We start from the raw sequence: 19,403 nt of genomic DNA, 5'->3' as shown, positions 1-19,403 counted from the left end.
AATTTTATATATGTGAATTTAATCAGTTTGAATTTCCCCCTCTACATCCGCGCATTATCTCTGTCTCAATCAATTAAAGAAGAGTCTCCTTACAGTCAGCCTTCAGTTACCTTTCAGTTTCCTTAGGACACTGTAAGGTGACTGAATAAGAAGACTGAAAGGTAACTGTAAGGTGACTGAATAAGGAGAATAAAAGGTAACTGTAAGGTGACTGAATAAAGAGACTGAACGGTAACTGTAAGGTGACTGAATAAGGAGACTGAAAGGTAACTGTAAGGTGACTGAATAAGGAGACTGAAAGGTAACTGTAAGGTGACTGAATAAGGAGAATAAAAGGTAACTGTAAGGTGACTGAATAAGGAGACTGAACGGTAACTGTAAGGTGACTGAATAAGGAGACTGAAAGGTAACTGTAAGGTGACTGAATAAGGAGACTGAAAGGTAACTGTAAGGTGACTGAATAAGAAGAATAAAAGGTAACTGTAAGGTGACTGAATAAAGAGACTGAACGGTAACTGTAAGGTGACTGAATAAGGAGACTGAAAGGTAACTGTAAGGTGACTGAATAAGGAGACTGAAAGGTAACTGTAAGGTGACTGAATAAGGAGACTGAAAGGTAACTGTAAGGTGACTGAATAAGGAGACTGAAAGGTAACTGTAAGGTGACTGAATAAGGAGAATAAAAGGTAACTGTAAGGTGACTGAATAAGGAGAATAAAAGGTAACTGTCAAGAAGACTGAACGGTAACTGTAAGGTGACTGAATAAGGAGACTGAAAGGTAACTGTAAGGTGACTGAATAAGGAGACTGAAAGGTAACTGTATTACAGAAATCTGTCATTCAGTCACCTTTCCAGACCTTTTAGTTAACATTCAGCTTACTAAATAGCACAGGTTCACTCTGTGAATTTGGGGGAAAAGTATGTATTTTGCTATTAAATGCGCTTAATTAATTATAAATATGTATCTAACGTATTGATACATCGTAAAACCTCATAGTGATAAACTCAACAAATAAGGAAATACACCGTAGGAGAACAGTACATGCGTTTTACACATGTAAAGTCAATAATTGTATATATTATATGCTCACATTTATAATATTCTATGGTAAAAGGTATCAGAGAGAGAGAGAGAGAGAGAGAGAGAGAGAGAGAGAGAGAGAGAGAGAGAGAGAGAATCTTTTTAGCTAATTCTCGACTACCGTTAGATCCCATTATTAAATTACACCCAGTAGTGCCATATCGTGTACTCAGATAATGATTCACTCCTTTCTGGTGTCTTTGGCGATTCCTTCTATACTTGGTACTCCTAATTGCCCAGAAATACTTCTCCCTAGACAAAATACGCCCCTGTATATCAATATATCATTCTTATGTAGAATCAATGGATCACGCCGCAAGTTTTCCAAGTAGCAATTAAATACCAACATTGGGCCTTAAAGGTGTTTGGACTCCAGAAATGGACCACATTTGTCCTCTAAAAATGACATGCTGGGATGGCGTAAGAAAAAAGGAAACGTCATGGAGACGGAAAATGGCGAATGAATGGTCATTTAACAACATTAATTAAACATAGGTTACGGCATATGTATGTCAATAAAGTGCTATCTCTTGCTCACTTTCAATTCGAAAATGTTTTAGATCATGGTATATCGCGTTACTTTAATTAGTCTTTTAATACAATCACAATCCTTCATACGCTATTCGGGTAAGATGCTACATGCATGCCAAAAAACGATTCGAGATTCGCTTCTCTTCATTCAGTTTTAAAACGAAGTGAAAAATGACAGAGTTTAAATATCTCAATTAAAATTAGTTACACTGAATTTTTTTTATTCGAATACATAAAAAATATACTGACATGTTTAACTACTACAAAACCTCGGGGGTTTGTTTAATTTACATACAATACTGCTTTGTTTCTGTTAAATAACATCGTGCAGCTTATATCGAGTTTTTAGTTAAAAGTTAAAAAAAATTAATTTTTCCTTTACTTAAGATCACTTTATCAACCAACACCAGTCTTTGTTATACACAAACATTTATTGCAACGAAGAATGCAGTTAAAGGTAGAAAAATATATTAATCATACGTCAGTACAAGCAGGTTTATTTGTTATATGTATATTTTTGTACATATTTATACAGATTTGAAAATCAATTAAATATACATGTAAATGTACTGTATAACTTGTCAGTACGAAAGTCAATTAAACATGTTTTCTTAGTTCATGATAAGACAAACAAGAGGCCCAGGGGCCACATCGCTCACCTGAGCAACAATTGCCTTAATTCTGATCAAATTAGCATTACAGTATCAACAATATCTTGACAACTGAGTACAGTAGATCTTGCTAAAAAAAAATTGAAAATCTGCCAATTTTTATCCACCTCTTATTTTTTAGTAAAGCCCCTTTTGTTGTTGAACCTGTAAAAAGATTTTTCTCTATTCCTATAACCCCCCCCCTCCCCATTTCGTGGCCCCACTATTCTCTAGGGAATCATGCTTTCATCAAACTTAAATCTACTTTTAATCTCATAACCTGTGCTTTCACACTAAGTACTGAGTTTTGGACCGAAAACTTTCCCAGAATATTTTTAAGGATTGTAAAACTTGATCCCACAATTGTGGCCTCACCCTACCCCCGGGGACCATGATTTGAACAAACTTGAATCAACACTTCCTGAGGATGCTTCCATTTTAATTTGAGTTTTTCTGGCCTAATAGGTTTTGAGAAGAAATTTTTTTAAAGATTTTCTCTATATATTCCTATGTAAAACTTGATCCCCCAATTGTGGCCCCACCCTACCCCCGGGGACCATGATTTGAACAAACTTGAATCTACACTACCTGAGGATGCCTCCACTCAAAGTTGAGCTTTCCTGGCCTAATAGTTTTTGAGAAGAAAATTTTTCAAGATTTTCTCTAAATATTCCTATGTAAAACTTGATCCCCCAATTGTGGCCCCATCCTACCCCCGGGGACCATGATTTGAACAAACATGAATCTTCACTTCCTGAGGATGCTTCCATTTTAATTTGAGCTTTTCTGGCCTAATAGATTTTAAAAGAAATTTTTTAAAAGATTTTCTCTATATATTCCTATGTAAAACTTGATCCCCCAATTGTGGCCCCACCCTACCCCTGGGGACCATGATTCAAACAAACTTGAATTTACACTTCCTGAGGATGCTTCCATTTTAATTTGAGCTTTTCTGGCCTAATAGTTTTTGAGAAGAAAATTTTTAAAGATTTTCTCTATATATTCCTATGTAAAACTTGATCCCCCAATTGTGGCCCCACCCTACCCCCGGGGACCATGATTCGAACAAACTTGAATCTACACTACATGAGGATGCTCCCATTTTAATTTGAATCTTTCTGGCCCGATAGTTTTTGAGAAGAAAATTTATAAAGATTTTCTCTATATATTCCTATGTAAAACTTGATCCCCCAATTGTGGCCCCATCCTACCCCCGGGGACCATGATTTGAACAAACTTGAATCTACACTACCTGATGATGCCTCCACACAAGTTTAAGCTTTACCGGCCTAATAGTTTTTGAGAAGAAAATTTTTAAAGATTTTATCTATATATTCCTATGTAAAACGTGATCCCCCAATTGTGGCCCCACCCTACCCCCGGGGACAATGATTTGAAAAAATTTGAATCAACACTTCCTGAGGATGCTTCCATTTTAATTTGAGCTTTTCTGGCCTAATAGTTTTTGAGAAGAAAATTTTTCAAGATTTTCTCTAAATATTCCTATGTAAAACTTGATCCCCCAATTAAGGCCCCACCCTACCCCCGGGGACCATGATTTGAACAAACTCGAATTTACACTTCCTGAGGATGCTTTCATTTTAATTTGAGCTTTTCTGGCCTAATAGATTTTAAAAGAAATTTTTTAAAAGATTTTCTCTATATATTCCTATGTAAAACTTGATCCCCCAATTGTGGCCCAACCCTACCCCCGGGGACCATGATTTGAACAAACATGAATCTTCACTTCCTGAGGATGCTTCCATTTTAATTTGAGCTTTTCTGGCCTAATAGATTTTAAAAGAAATTTTTTAAAAGATTTTCTCTATATATTCCTATGTAAAACTTGATCCCCCAATTGTGGCCCCATCCTACCCCCGGGGGCCATGATTTGAACAAACTTGAATCTACATTACATGAGGATGCTTCCACTCAAATTTGAGCTTTTCTGGTCAATAGTTTTTGAAAAGAAAATTTTTCAAGATTTTCTCTATATATTCCTATGTAAAACTTGATCCCCCAATTGTGGCCCCACCCTACCCCCGGGGACCATGATTCGAACAAACTTGAATCTACACTTCCTGAGGATGCTTCCATTTTAATTTGAGCTTTTCTGGCCTAATAGTTTTTGAGAAGAAAATTTTTAAAGATTTTCTCTATATATTCCTATGTAAAACTTGATCCCCCAATTGTGGCCCCACCCTACCCCTGGGGACCATGATTTGAACAAACTTGAATCTACACTACCTGATGATGCCTCCACACAAGTTTAAGCTTTACCGGCCTAATAGTTTTTGAGAAGAAGATTTTTGAAAAATACCAACAAATTTTCAATAATTCTCAATTATCTCCCCTTTAAAAAGGGCGTGGCCCTTCATTTGAACAAACTTGAATCCCCTTTACCTAGTGGTGCTTTGTGCCAAATTTGGTTGAAATCTGCCCAGTGGTTCTTGAGAAGAAGATGAAAATGTGAAAAGTTTACAACGATGACGACAACGACAACGCCAACGACGACAGACAACGGACAAATTGTGATCAGAAAAGCTCACTTGAGCCTTTGGCTCAGGTGAGCTAAAAATGTTATATACACTTAAAAGGTACTCAATGATTATTAGAAAAATATATAACTCCCTTATCATTAAGATTCCTTGTATCAGTTTCTTTTCAAGGTTTTTTTGGATGTACAAAATATCTTTCCATACAAAGAATTGAAATGCTCAAACATAAGGATGGCAGACTTAATTCAGAAGAAGAAAAATGGGGAAAATAAAAGACACCCTTATAACCGGTACCCGAGTTTCTTACGAGGAATTTTTACAGTATATCCTATCTTTCACAGAATTGAAACAATAGGTTAGCAGACTTGGCATGATTTCTGACAAAAGCGCATCATGTAAGCTGAGTTCGTGTTACAGTGGTTGCTCTTTGACCAGAGTTGACAAAGGGTGTGCTGGTCCGTGCAAACTAAAATAAAAGTCACAATTGTGAGTTATATCAATTTTTTTTTGTAGAAATTCATTTAAAAAATCAAAATAAAACTTGCAACGTTTAGTAAGAATTATGCGAAGCAACCAGCCCCTAAACAAAACAACAACAAAAAACTCAAAAACAGATGCAACGGAATATGCGAGTTGACGAGGTTTTATGAACATTATATCCAAATTCAAAGTGAATGTAATAACCCAGACCTTGTTTGCAGTTTTTGCAGGAGAATTTACATTCCTTCAGTGCATATGTCGGGTTGGTATTGCAGACTCCAGATTTGGCCCAAGAAGGGCAACTGCTATGGTTATCCTGACAAGCTAAAAAATATTGAAAACTTATCGCATTTTTTACGTATATTCATATGCCAATTTTAACCGGACTTTTAAATGAGTTGTTGTCGTCGCTGGAAAATATACGTTCCAATTTAATACTCATTATGTACTTGTACGAGCATTGCCATACCAATAGAGAACCATTTTAACAAGAGCTTGGACTTTGGGTAGTTGTGACAAATAGCAATGTGACGTAGGCCTGTCTATTTCATCGTTGATCACTCAGCCACATGAGCCATGATGGCTCATTGAAATCAACAAGATTTGTTTGGCTTTTGAGCAAAGACTACGCAATCTGTGTATATTTCTAATGAAACCGGCGTCATTTTTAACTGATTTAAACGCAAGAAACAGATAGGTAAACGTCCTACCGAAAGTCCAAGGTCTTGTTAAAATGGTTCTATTTATTGTTTTTAAGCCGGGTATCTTTATTCCTTTGTTGTAATCCATCTCACCTTGTCTGGGTAAGTTCTCCGTGGTTGTTGTCGTTGTTTTGGCGTCAACAGACCCATCCCTTTGCTCTTTGTCAATGTCTACAATGGGGTCTCGCGGATCCTCGTTCGTGTCCTCGCGAGTTCCATACTCGCATTGGTTGCAGGCCTTTTTGCACATTTTCGACATATATGACGGGTTGATCTGACAGTGACCGTAATTAGCCCATATCTTACAATCTTTGTCATTATGGTCATTTCTACAACTTGTATCTGAGTCTGCAAACCAGACAGGTATAAATTTAAGATTTTTTAAAAGTATGTGCCAAATTGTATAGAGGAAAAGTAATAAAAATCTTTATGCACATTTCCGACATAGAAGACAGACGGATATGACAGCGACCCTAATAAGCCTATTTTTTACCATCAAAGTTATCAAGTTCATGCATTTGTAAAAGTGGGTCGGAGTTTGCAAACATCAATATTTGAAAAGGGGATAAGAAGTATATAAGAAAAGATGAATTGGACGAAATAACAGATAAATCCCAAACCGTCTTCATCATCTTCAAACTCCTGTCTGGGAGCTCTCGTGGTAGCCTGACCATCATTCACGTGAATTTCCACTTCAACGTCATTTCTACTATCTACTTCATTATCTCTTGAATTTACGTCATCATCCCTGTGATTGTCTGATCCATCCAATTCTTCACAACTGTTACAAGATTCAGCGCAATTCTTCCTCATCCAAGACGGATTCTTGAAGCATTCTCTCTCTTTGGCCCAGTATTTACACTTTTTATCGTCATATAAATTCTTACAAGAACCTGCTCAATAACAAATTGATTTTAGCTCCCATCATAAAAAATCCTGGTGTCATTTGAATCAACCTTCAAAAAATGAAATACAGATAACTTAAAAAAACCAAAATATGATAAGTTTTCAATAGCTAACCATCATTACATCTCCCACATGATTGTCTACAGTTAGGGATCATCCATTTTGGATTTCGTCTGCATTCATCCCTCTTCGCCCAGCCTTCACATTCTCGTGTGTTGTGTTTATCGCGACATCCGGTCTTAACTTGCAATGTTAAATCATTTAAATACATTACTACAGACAATCAAACCTATTCTCTAAGTTTTAGATGACTGATTTTCAAAATAAGATAAAACATGAAATAAAAAATCCATCAACGACAATGATAGAACAAGAATGCACATGCTTTAAAGAACAATAGACAAAACGACAAATGTATACTCTGTCCCAAGATATTTTGGATTTACGTTTGGCTTAATTGTTTGATATTTATAAATACCCCAGGATTCAAACGATGTTCATTCAAAAGTATGAAAAATTTCCAAGATTTCACAGTCAAAACGCCCCTGTTAGCTTATCAGGTTTCAATACAATGCTAAAAAATGTGATGTCTACGGAGATTTTGTATTGCAGCAAGCCCGGATGTTAACGTTGAAATATTGCGCGATGTATTCCGAGTGTATTCCTAATGTAGAAAAGATGTAAACATTCCCCATTATAAATCTCCGTAAGGAATCTGTTTTCGTTGCTGTGAATTTTTCCGTGTGAAAGATGATAATGTGTCAATGAAATTATCTTGGAAAATATCCTTTTCAACTATTTCAATTGCACTTCTTTCACAGGTAAGTGTATTTTTATTAAAAATCGTCCAAATGTGCAGTATAAATATCTTGGGACAGACTATAGTAATTTTTGGCTAAACCTCTACATGAATGATTTTTTTGAAAAATTGAAAATTTAAACGCGAACTTTATTCATGTATGATTTGCCTTCTTTCTTTCAAAAAAGAAACGTAAAAAATCAGTAGTTTGTAGCCTTTCCCTACCATTATCTTCGTCGTCATCATCCCGGTTTCTAGGTTTGTTTTCAGTCTCGTTATCGTCATCTTTTTCCGGTTCGTCTGCTGCCACACACAGCTGACACGACTTCTTACAATTCGTATGCATCCATTTCTTCTTGGTGATGCATTCACCTTTCAATGCCCATTTTTTACAGTCTTTGTCGTCTTCAATGTTCTTACAATCTCCCGCTAAAAAAAATAACATCACAGCAATATTTCATTGATTTCAACGGACCAAGTAAATTTTCATAAGATTTTTTTTACCTCCTTTTTGCAATAACATGGAATGGAAAATTGGATTGTGGTAACTACGGAGTGCATGATGTTATTTAACAACAAAATGCTTTCTTTAGTGATTCATGCGAGTAGCGACCCATCGATAGACTGGTTAGAACTGGTTTATGTATATTTTAGTCCAGACAGTTTCTAGAGATCTATGAATTGCAATCAATTTTCGCAAGAAATAGAAGGAATCATACTTAGTTCATGAACATATTAAAAGGAATTCTTCGTATTCATGAATGATCATTTTCGGAGGCCAATGCCAACTCTTCCGAAATCGATGCAAACATCAAACGACATTTTTATACTTTTATCTTATTAAACTTTAATACAATTATGAGTTTCACCACTAAATAATAAATGTGTCACAATTTAGATAAGCAATCTAAGAAAGTCATCCATTACTTTTGCAATACCACTATGATGGCACCGTCGTAAACAAAAATTATACAATGCTTGCATTAGCTCTTGCATCCCTACTAACACTTACAGTACCTCTGGATCCTTACTAACAATCACACTATATATTTTTCATCCTGACTAGTTACTAACACTTCCACTAGCTTTCTCATCCTTACTTCCAGTGTCTTTGGTTTCAGGGCTACATTTGCCACAAGACTTCTTACAAAACTTCGCCATCCAGTCTTTATTGGTGATGCAGTCTCCGTTTTTTGCCCATTCTTGGCATTTCTCATTCTTAAAACTATCTTCACAGTCATCTAAAGTAGAACAGCAAAGACTTTCATAAATTTTAAAACTATTTTTAAGAATGTGTACTGGAAATTTTGAAGGGAGTTTGCTTCTAGATAAAAATGCAGTTAAATAAGATTTATTTGGCTTTTACCGAAAAAGGCTTGATCTTACCCATGACCCAGTTTTTTGGAAACAAACTCGTGAATAAACCAAACCATTGCCATGACCAAGCTGCTACATGATTCTCTGGAAAATCAAACGCCACATTCTAATGAACATGTTCTAAGATGCTCGTTTTTATATAATGTTTTATATCATATTTTTTTTATATCCTTACTTTGAATTCAATTTGTACATGTATTTTGTTAAAATTTAAATGTATACAACATACATTGCATTCGTATTTTGTTAAAATTTAAATGTATACAACATATCTTGTTCTTTACACTATATAATAGTGAAATTTTAGATATTGGTGGGAGGGAAATTAAGTTAATGTGTTTGCGCAAACTGCATACCTCCCAATTGCTCTTCGTCGTTGCCACATACTCGACACGCCCTTTTGCACGACACCTTCATGAAGTCCGGGTTTATTTCACATTCACCCTGTGTAGCCCAGACATGGCATTGCCAATCGTTATAGGTATTGACACAGTCTAATGAGGATTTGATAGAAAATTGGACAAAAAAAACTACAATAAAAGACATTCATAGCGACGCGCCAGGGACGAATGAATTTGATTTGCTAAAAACAGTTCCGTTATATTCCACAACTTTATAGTACATATTCTTAAGATTATGCATAGAGATCTAACTTCGCCGTATATTTGAAATTGACATAAGCGTGTTGGCTGTAGCCGTGTTTCACTGGAGCGAATAATATGATTAATATTTTGATATGGATTTCTTAAATACATGTACATGAAAACCCGAATTAACAGATTCAACTTTTTAATGAATAAAGAGAACTTTCAGACAAGTTTTTTGATTAAATAGGTAATTGTATTAGCAGTCTGATTAAAACCATTCCCCTGCTCCTTGCGGAGCGCAAAGAAAAGGGGGATGGTTTTATCAGACAATTTTATTAGCGTATCGTAGAGGAGCGGTTATTCAAGTATAATTTTAATTGGATTGTTGATGGCTCGGTTTTGTAATGCACTTTCTTTCAAAATGAACTTTAGATCTAGCTCTGTTACAGTCAATTGTGACTCACCCGTAGGCCTATTGACTTTCATTTTTTCTCCGGGTAGTGGAGCTGTACATTCGTTCGATCCATCAGGACAGATGCATTTGCAATTCTGGTCAACGAACCCTCCTCGAATGCACTTCACGTTCTTTGGACAGTGGGCTGAAATTAGGATAAACTATAAATAAAAGCATTATTATTGATTTATTTGATGAGTAAAAGATAACCAAAATGTAAAAGACATGTATAATTATAAATTATAAACTTTTTTAAAGAATGCAGAAAATTGTATAGTCTAAAACTGACCTGCGCATTCATACATCCGGTTTACCGCCTTGACGTCACTGAAGGCAAGTTCTTTCCGCCATACCTTTCCAATGATGTCCGTCGACGTTTTGTTCTTTGGTCGAATGGTGGTAGATCTTCCATCGGAAGAAAAGGCCTGAAAAAGAAAATTGAAAACGTAATCAAAAAACAAGAAAGAGATGATCTTTACGAGATCTAGTCGCTGATTTGTCTGAAAACGATCACATACCGTCGTTCCGTAATGCATGACGGACGACAGTTCATAGTTCACGTCAAACTGATTGACCTCCCTTGATTGATATTTTTGAAACCATACGCGCATGCTCGGGGCCACATTGGCATAGATGATGTCGATGTAATCGTCTCGGTTTGGAAGCTGATGTTCATGGACAAGACCAATGGCGTGCCCGATTTCATGCAAATATAACCCTTTCTAAAAATAGAAATTGTAAGGAACGATTTGGTACTTGCGAAAACCTCACGTCAGAATTTTCAATATCTTGTAAAAGAATATGTCATGTACATACATTGTATATGTATATATAATTTTTATTTATTGTAATGAAACTTTTTTAACATTTTCGAAGATTAACGGTTTGCACTGCCGACTAGACATTAAAGTTTGATGATGTTTACATAAGTTTTTAAATACGTGTCGGAAAAAAAGCCCAATTTACTTAAATTACGTGGTAAAAAAGTAGAGTGTTTGTTTAAATTACGGGTAAAATGTTTATTTTTTACCCATCGGCATCCATTAATGTCTAAGTTCAGAATCTGTTCTCCGCCAACCATTCCTAGCTGTGAGTTACACCTGAATGTAAAAAGCATTTCAACTTTTATATTATGCCAGCTGTTGCAGTCTCGATCATGCCATAAGTCAATTCTTCTGTCCCCATAAGAAAAAACCTCACCCATGGCCGTTCTGAATCCGGACAAAATTGACATCGCTACTGGTTTTCTCTCTGAACTTTATACAGGTGTACTTTTCCCATTCTCTCATTGCTGTTTTCATAATGTACAGTTCTTTTGTGGCTTTAAGGAAGAAAGGATATCTATACTACTATATTAAAATAATAGACTCGAATTTTTAGTCTTTAATACCGAGAAATCGGAAGAATACTGTCTTTTGTTTTATATATTTTAAACATCTTTGGTACTTGAAGATTACCAATTTGTTTTTATTTTTTCTCAGTTAAGCTTCGCTAATTAATAATCAACAAAAATTCCTCAAAAAATCCCGGAAATCACCTGGATTTTTTGGATTTTACAACCTTGCGCTTGCGCAATACATTCACGCTAACGGGATCTTTAGTTTATATTTGTTTCCACAATATCACCCCTCCCTGAATAAACTCAGAAATGATAATACAAATACGGGTAAATTTTCATTGGACTTTTGCTATATATTCTGTTCATATAAATTAATGATTTCTTACGAGAGAAAGTATAAAATAACAAATATACATTTCAACTAAGCACTTACTTTCATCTTCGTGATGACAAAAAATATTGATTACATGCAAAAACGTTACATTATATTTGTTAGGAGAGTGAAGATCGAATATGTTTTATCGTAAAAATGAATAATGTCCTACAGACCCAGTTTTACAAAGAATATACGTGTACGTTGGTGAAAAGGTGTTGAGTTCTTCCATTCTATGGATTAAATTTTTTAGTTGAAAGAGATTTGCAGTCTCATAAAGGTTTGTTGTGATGTATTTGAATGTTATTTACAAGGCAACATCATTCATTAACTTTCTCCAAAATCGTTCCGGAGCTATTCTGCAATTTTCTGCTACTTTACGGGTATAAGTAAGGGATGGGCCTTTCTCGATACACAGTTAGGTTATTAAAACTAAGGAAAGTGTTGTGAAATTAATAGCATTATTGTAGGCTTATAGCTTTGTTATGTAAATGTCAATAATAAGGTGTATCGATGTACCTATTTCTAAATGTCCGATATGCAATGTCAACCCGTGCACACACGGGTCAAAGTCTAGTAAGATAAAAAAAACAACAAGTTTTGGTTGGTTTTCAGCAAATTTGGATTGTAGTAAAGCACATAAAATTATAATTAGATTTCAAAGAAGTTTTGTTGTTAGATTCAGTATAAATGGAATGAATGGAAGTATACTGTATGACTTTTTATCTAATAGATCTGGAACCATTTAAATCGAATGCATATTTACTAAAATGTCCATCAGCAAAGGTGTAAGGCAGGACACCGTCTGGCCATCGCAAATCTGTTCTTCTCACTGCCTTTCTCTTCTTTCTCTTTTGTTCGAAAAACGGCATCGTCTCCAAAGACCCGCTGCAAAAAGAAAGCAGGGTTGGGCTATATATATCTGATGATAACATATCAAAAATGCCACACGAAATTGCTTTAGTAATTTTATTACAATAGCATTTTTTCTAGTCTATAACTTTTTAGCTTGTGGCAGATTTAAGATTTTATCAAAATAGAAGAGACAGGGGGGGAGGGGTAGTGGGTGGGGGTCTAGACCCTACCCAATAGAAAATTCAACTTTCTTATATTCATATTGTAAAAGTACAAAAAGATGCTTCGGAACCCCCCTCCCATCTGGAAAACTCAATATCCTTCGGACCCCCCCCCCCCCCCCGGGAAAAACTTTCTGGATATGGGCATGTTTGAAATGTTTTTGATTAACTAATGATTAATGCAAGTTATTATACGATTAACTGAGAGTGTTTGAATGATGATTTAAATTGTATCTATTAACAAAACATAAGTCAGTCTCATTGGACCACTTACTACTCTGGTGCGCTGTACAACATCTGATACTGTTCCTCTGTCAGGTTCATGTCTAGCTCTGCAAGGATGTTACCCCCGGGAGTCAGCATCTTCTGGGCAGCGACTGAAGCGTTAAGATACTGTTTCACCTGCCTGACACGTTTATTTAGCATACATGCATTGTGTACAAGCGTTTAATCAAAATAAATACTAATTGTACTCTACAATACTTATGTTAAATGTGATATTGATGAATACTTTGTATTTTGTGTTAGTCCTTTCGATAGATGATAACTTCAGAGATACTTTCATCTTGTTTAAGGAAAGTGTAAAGATTAATACATATATTAAAATTGATATATAGCCTAAATCAAAGACAACTCCTCCCCCTTTCGGGTTAGGAATTTGATGTTTGATTGTTTGGGGTTTTTTTTTTTTGGAGTGTCAATATGTTGTAGTCGGTCTGCCAAACCACATCGGTCCCACTCTTTTTTTTTTTATAATATACCCATGTCTACAGTTCATAGGTATGACCCACTTACGATCGATCCCTCCCAGGGCCTGTGTGATGATCTCGTCGATACTGAGGTCTGTGTACTGCTCCACCCCCTCGATGTTATCGGGGGAGATGTCCAGTTTCTTCAGCTCTTCCATCATCTGTCCCCCACAGCATGCTGCAAGCGCCAGCGTCTACAACAAATCGCTGATTGATTGATTTATTGAATTGACTATCACGTGATTGATTGTCTTTGCTGTTTTACGTCCCTTCGATGATATATTGCACTCGATCATAAACATAAACTTTACTAATATAATGCATAATTTTGTTTTTTGTTTCTTTTGAAATCAGATCTAATTAATACGTTTTGAAATGCGATGCCACATGAATCGCTATGTGATTTTTTAAATAAAATATTTTCTGCATTTGTAGATTAACATTATTGAAAGTTTTGTTTCAAAACACAATAAACGGTACTAGTATATACATGTTTAACGTTTTATGAGTTTATTATTTTCATTTTCATTTATTTTTTCTTATAAACGGCTTCATTTTACAAGTATTGGTGTAAAATGTCATATACAGACAACAATAAAAACCAAAACGTATTGGGATATATTCCATTACTCTCTATGACCACATTAAAAAAAATGGTTGAATGCTTCTTAATACATGTATTGCATTTCAACAGTTGAAAACATCTAACATGCGATGATTAATATGGTGAAAATTAGAGCAACGAATTAAAGTATTCAATGATGGACCACTACTGATAACACAGTCAGTTGTAAGTATCTGTGTCTGTTGTCCTCGAGATACCATCAGCCCTGACTTTTATTTACAAGCACCATTTTCCTGTTGCTTAATTGTTGGACTAGATGTAAAGAGGAAAGTGTTCTAATTCCCATTTTTTGGTGCATCTTGGTGCATCTTATTTGTAATCTATTTGAATTGTGTGTCTACACATCCATTGCAATGTCTGCACCAAAACATTTCCTGGGTAACAGTAACCCATTTCAAATTTTGAAAAAAGAAGAAAAATTCAGATATGCATCGAAGTTTCCGTAACTGCAGAGTAAAAATCAAATTGATAATTATATAAAATTGTGTGTTTTCATAGCAGATATTAATTTATTGATCTTCCAGTTTAGGACCAGAGACCATGAGACTTTTGCGAGAATGAATATATAAGCATTAACAATAGAATTTCAATTTCAGGTTCGATTATGAGTGCAATAACTTGGCAGATTTCGCATTATGCATGGTACTCAAAAGGCAAATTTCGGCATGCACTTACTTCCTTGGGGGGCAAAGTGATCATCGTAAGAAACTTACCGCTAAAACCAGGAACTGCAACATTGTAGACTAATTCACTGGTACATCGGCGCAGTGCTTGAGTGACTGTTGGTGAATGCAGGTGCTCTTTATGTGATGGTGGACAGGATGGAAACGGCGGAAAAAGCTTCAGTACTAAGTACTTCACCAAAGTACTTTTTTGTTTAATTGGGTTATGTTTTCATAAAGAGACCAGATTGGCATGGTGGTTGGAATGAAGTGGATCAGTCATCTATATACTAGTGACTCATATGACTTCAAATCACTGTTGGATTGTGGAAGAGATAGGATAGTTAAAAGAACTGTATATACAAATGTACTTAGATACGGTATATACATGTATCCTTGGTTTAGTTGTTGGAGATCAAACAGTCTGCCTTCAATATGTGCTTGGTTTGCGAAATGAATCATACATAGGATGCATGTGTCATAAATTGTGTCGGATCTATTGTATAATTCACTTATCGTACATGTGGTTAATTACATGCATGTCTTGTTTTGTAATTAAAGTGTAACTTTAGAAAAAAAAATACATGTAGAAATTTGGTTAAAGTTATATGAGATTTGTATAACTTACAGTGATGTATTTCTTCAAAGATATATGTATATGGTGTTAGTACTTGTAGGTGAAATTTCAGATCGAGCGATAGTACCGTACCGTTCACGTTGCATAACATGAGCGTTCGGTAATTGTTTCTGTTCTAAAATGTTTTCTTGAGATCATAGGGCGCACTAGCACTACATGAAACTTCCGTTTTAATGTTACTTTTTATATGCCCCCCAAAAAGGGGGCGGGAGCAACTCCTTCAAATTTTAATTTTCTATATGTAATTTAAGTTTAAGTAAAATGTTTACTGCGAGAAAATGTTACGCGCTGCTAAAATTATTTTGTATAATACTAGTACTATCATACCTGGATGATGCTTAGAACGAGGTAACTGAAACGCTGATCGACAAATTTTAAAAATGTTATCATAGGTGTCGGAACCGGGGGGGGGGGGGGCTAAACTTAGTCCCTCACTTTTATCGCTAATCGCTAAGTAAGACATAACCATAACCATTTTTTTTTGCTTGTCAAGATTTTTGAAAAGTCTAGCCCCCCCCCCCCCCTTCCTTTCAATTTGCTTCTGACGCCAGTATCATTATGCATTGGGCAAACATCGGACAACATTGGTTCAAAAGAAACAAATATACGATCAGTCGAGTTACTTTAACTTAGCTGTTAGTGGAATAGGATTAAAGTTCATGTTATCGTAAATGTTGCAGAATAGTCTCCTTGACCTTCAAAATAATGTTATTTAAACTGTTAAAACCTCGTCGAGAGTGCGAAGTTGCGGAGACGAGGGAGCGATAATAGTTTCGCTCCTTTCGTTTTCGCATCTTCGCGTTTCGCCGACGCACCTTCGCACTTTTGTTTTTTACGCCTTGGCACTTTCGCCTTTGCAACTTCGCACTCTCGCATCTTCGTCCTATATGCGAAAGTGCGAAGGTCGAAGTGGCCCCAACGGAACACCACAGTTTGGGACCACTCGCACCTTCGCACTTACTCATTTAGGGCGAAGATGCGAGAGTACAAAGTTGTGAAGGCGAAATTGTGAAATTGCGAAGTCAAAGTAGCAAAAGTGGGAAGACGCTATTTGAAAATATTTACAGTTGCAACAATAATCAGGATATGGGACAAACAATCAAAAGCCGGAAAAGTTTTGAATTTTTTTTTTTAGTCAGCTGCAACAAAATGAATTTAGGCCACATAACATCAATATCAGTTTAGATATCCATCACTCTAGATATCAAGTCAGTTCTTTGAAAATGGTTGAGAAAAAAAATTTCAGACACAATATTAATATATAAAAAAAAAACAATGTAAAAATAAATCATTGTTCATAATACAAAGCCCCTTTAAGGTGTAGATTTATTTCCCCCGCTTGCACGGACTATTCTCTATCTTTTTTAATGATTTTTATAGTTATCAACAGAAACTTATATTTCTGCAATAAACTATTATCATGAATAGTTCAAAATCCAGCCAATCTGTAGTGGCTCGATTGTCGAATAGAATAGTTCTTCTTAGTTATTATTTGTTCCCGAATACAAAAAAGGATTAAAATTGGTGATCTTATATGTATTTCTGTGTATTAGTACATGTATTACAATGAATACATGTACATCCACCAAAAGCCTCTGTTTCAGTCTGTAAAAAAAATGCATTCAATGTTCACTCAAATGCCAAAAGTATGTCAAATTTGTTCTTTTCATTCTATATTTCATTGAAAACCAACATTTTCCCAAGAACCGTTAAAGTAACCCCTTGGCCGGTTTTGAAAAACCTGGATTGATAAATTCAGAATTTCTCCAGCTTTTTTGGCATCATACTTAAATTTATATTTCCTCAAAAGTAAAATTATTGGGCTCACATTAAGATCTATAATAGAGCTTCTAAACAATATCTTGGTATGATTTTTTTTGAATTATCAAATTTTATAAATGAGTCGTCAAAAAACTATTACAATGTATGTTTAAAAAATAATTTTTTATTTACTGTTTTTCATTTTACAATATAACACATTCGCACACACTTACAAAAATTAACCATCAGGGGTTACTAAAGCTCTTGAGGTAAAAATATTTAAGAAAAAGTTTTTATTTCATTCGAGCCATCTACTATTATGTTTATCATAGGAAGATTTAAAAAAAAAAACTTTAATCGATATAAATTTCTTTAAATTCTGACAAAAATTAACAACCGAAAACCTTTTAAAATAAGTCTTGTTTTAAAGTTTGAAATAAAGTGTGCATGGGAAAAAAATTGACATACTTTTGGCATGTGTATATTAACCTTAACAGTGTTAACGATTACATATAAAAATATCTGTAACCCCCCCCCCCAAAAAAAAAATAAAATACGGAATGGCATTGGCATTTAACGTCATCGGGTTTTTTCTTTAATTGAGCCAATGCCATTTCCAGTTTGAATCGAGGAAATCGCGGTCGAATGCGGTAAGGACAAAATAGAGACACTTGCCGCTAAAAATGTAAGCGGTTACTGGTAGTATGTCTGATTTAGTTTGATCAACATCTTTTTGCGATGTAAGTATGGTGAATACAACAGGTTTTAAGGTTGTTTTTAGGTTGGACAGATTGATAAAGCAAGAGAGTGCGTAGAAAAATATGGATAAGATCCAACTTAATGATATACCCAGTAACCCACTGATACATTTCAAAACATCGCTTCACAGGGGCTTGGTTGTCGGATAATGCAGTTCCTTATGATTTGGTCCCAAACACAAAATGATTAAAATTGGTTATCTTAAATGTATTTCTGTGTATTGCAATGAACACAATGATCCACTGTAATCCACGTTCCAGTCATGTAAAAAATGTGTATCCAGCTCGTCAAAGTACATTAAAAAAAAGTAAAGGGCATCACTCGCCGTCTTGGATTTATATAAAAAAGTGTATTCAACGTACATTAAAAAAGTAAAGGGGGGCACTCACCCTCTTCGAGATTTATATGAAAAGGTGTTATCATTGTACATTGAAAAAGTAAAGGGCAGCACTCACCATCTTGGATTAATTTGGGGTCTCGGTTCACAAAATGTTTTTTAGAAGTTTTCCCAATTGTCCAATGAGTTCTGATGAGATCTAGGTTGGTAAATGATCAAATGACTTATCCAGTCATCCTTATCACCTGACTACATCTTTGTGCTACATGATAAGTGCATTGTGTCAAAATGTACTAGATACTCGCCAAACTTATAGAAAGCAACGAAAGTTTACATGATGGTGTAAATTCTCCATAAAATCATCAGGATGTTTCGTAAACGTATGATAAATCTAGAGAATTTCAGAAAGCAAAAAGCCTGCAAAAACTTTTTCTTGATTTATCATATCCTCATGGTTTACATGGAGGGTTTTCATCAACTTCTGTTGCTTTCTATCTAAGTATTAATTTGTCTTTCTTTCCCTTGGATTTTCTCACTTATTTTTTATGGTATTTAGAGATGATTTGAAGCTTGGTAGTTTCATAACAAGAAACTAGAAAACAATTTTGACTTTTGTTATGTTTGATAAACATATGTTGAAGAAATTTGCATGCAAAATACAGATTTACGGTAACTTTTCAATCGTTTTACATCTATAATTTTGATAATTATACACATATATTTTAAAATATACTGGTATGCACCAATTTTTTTCACAAATCTGCAAATTAGAAAAATCCATCTATTATAATTCTGTATAAATAAATAAAGACTAAGTGAAGGAAATAAATGTCATATTGAATATATGTGAATCTCCTCAAATCTCATAAAGTACATAGAATGACATATACATTGTAATTCCAAATATAATTTAAAAGTACCTATAGGTCACCTGTTAATTGTTGCTTGTTTCATATGATGATTATACTTTCACATTCACTTTACGCTTAAAAAAAAGAAATCAAGCTTGATAAAATTATG

General features: G+C 35.0%; 2 protein-coding genes across 5 annotated transcripts in view; one reads left to right on the top strand and one right to left on the bottom strand.

Moving 5' to 3' along the window:
• Window positions 1-2,093: 2,093 nt before the first annotated feature.
• Window positions 2,094-15,102, bottom strand: LOC105332904 (uncharacterized). The gene is made up of 18 exons (XM_011435641.4): window positions 14,941-15,102; window positions 13,649-13,796; window positions 13,128-13,230; window positions 12,544-12,665; window positions 11,266-11,386; window positions 11,096-11,165; window positions 10,584-10,787; window positions 10,355-10,490; window positions 10,076-10,210; window positions 9,381-9,518; window positions 9,034-9,108; window positions 8,748-8,888; window positions 7,873-8,076; window positions 6,963-7,091; window positions 6,563-6,835; window positions 6,036-6,290; window positions 5,452-5,565; window positions 2,094-5,227 (listed from the first exon to the last, which is right to left on the bottom strand). The coding sequence occupies exons 1-18, from the start codon at window positions 14,962-14,964 to the stop codon at window positions 5,118-5,120; spliced, it is 2,502 nt and encodes an 833-aa protein (XP_011433943.3). The 5' UTR covers window positions 14,965-15,102; the 3' UTR covers window positions 2,094-5,117.
• A 2,790-nt stretch (window positions 15,103-17,892) lies between these two features.
• LOC105332906 (biotin--protein ligase) overlaps window positions 17,893-19,403 on the top strand; it is a 34,313-nt gene continuing 32,802 nt past the window's right edge. For 2 of the 4 annotated variants that reach the window (XM_066068282.1, XM_011435643.4), the window contains exon 1: window positions 17,897-18,027. The gene's annotated coding sequence lies outside the window, so the exon portion shown is untranslated. Of the gene's footprint in view, window positions 18,028-19,403 lie in introns of all 4 variants that reach the window. The other 2 variants (XM_011435644.4, XM_011435645.4) reach the window with 2 other exon arrangements.

This window comes from Magallana gigas, chromosome 8 (assembly GCF_963853765.1).
Source record: "Magallana gigas chromosome 8, xbMagGiga1.1, whole genome shotgun sequence".
In the NCBI taxonomy this organism is placed as follows: domain Eukaryota; kingdom Metazoa; phylum Mollusca; class Bivalvia; order Ostreida; family Ostreidae; genus Magallana; species Magallana gigas.
Note: the sequence above shows the minus strand (reverse complement) of the source record. Positions and strands in the feature narration are given on the sequence as shown.

Excerpts from the sequence above, each read along its gene's own strand:
- LOC105332904 (XM_011435641.4), bottom strand. The coding sequence starts at position 14,964 with ATGTTGCAGTTCCTGGTTTTAGCG. Across the intron at positions 11,166-11,265 it reads CGGATTCAGAACGGCCATGG|GTGTAACTCACAGCTAGGAA; the intron begins GTGAGGTTTTTT and ends TTTTACATTCAG. Across the intron at positions 8,889-9,033 it reads TCCAAAAAACTGGGTCATGG|ATGACTGTGAAGATAGTTTT; the intron begins GTAAGATCAAGC and ends GTTCTACTTTAG.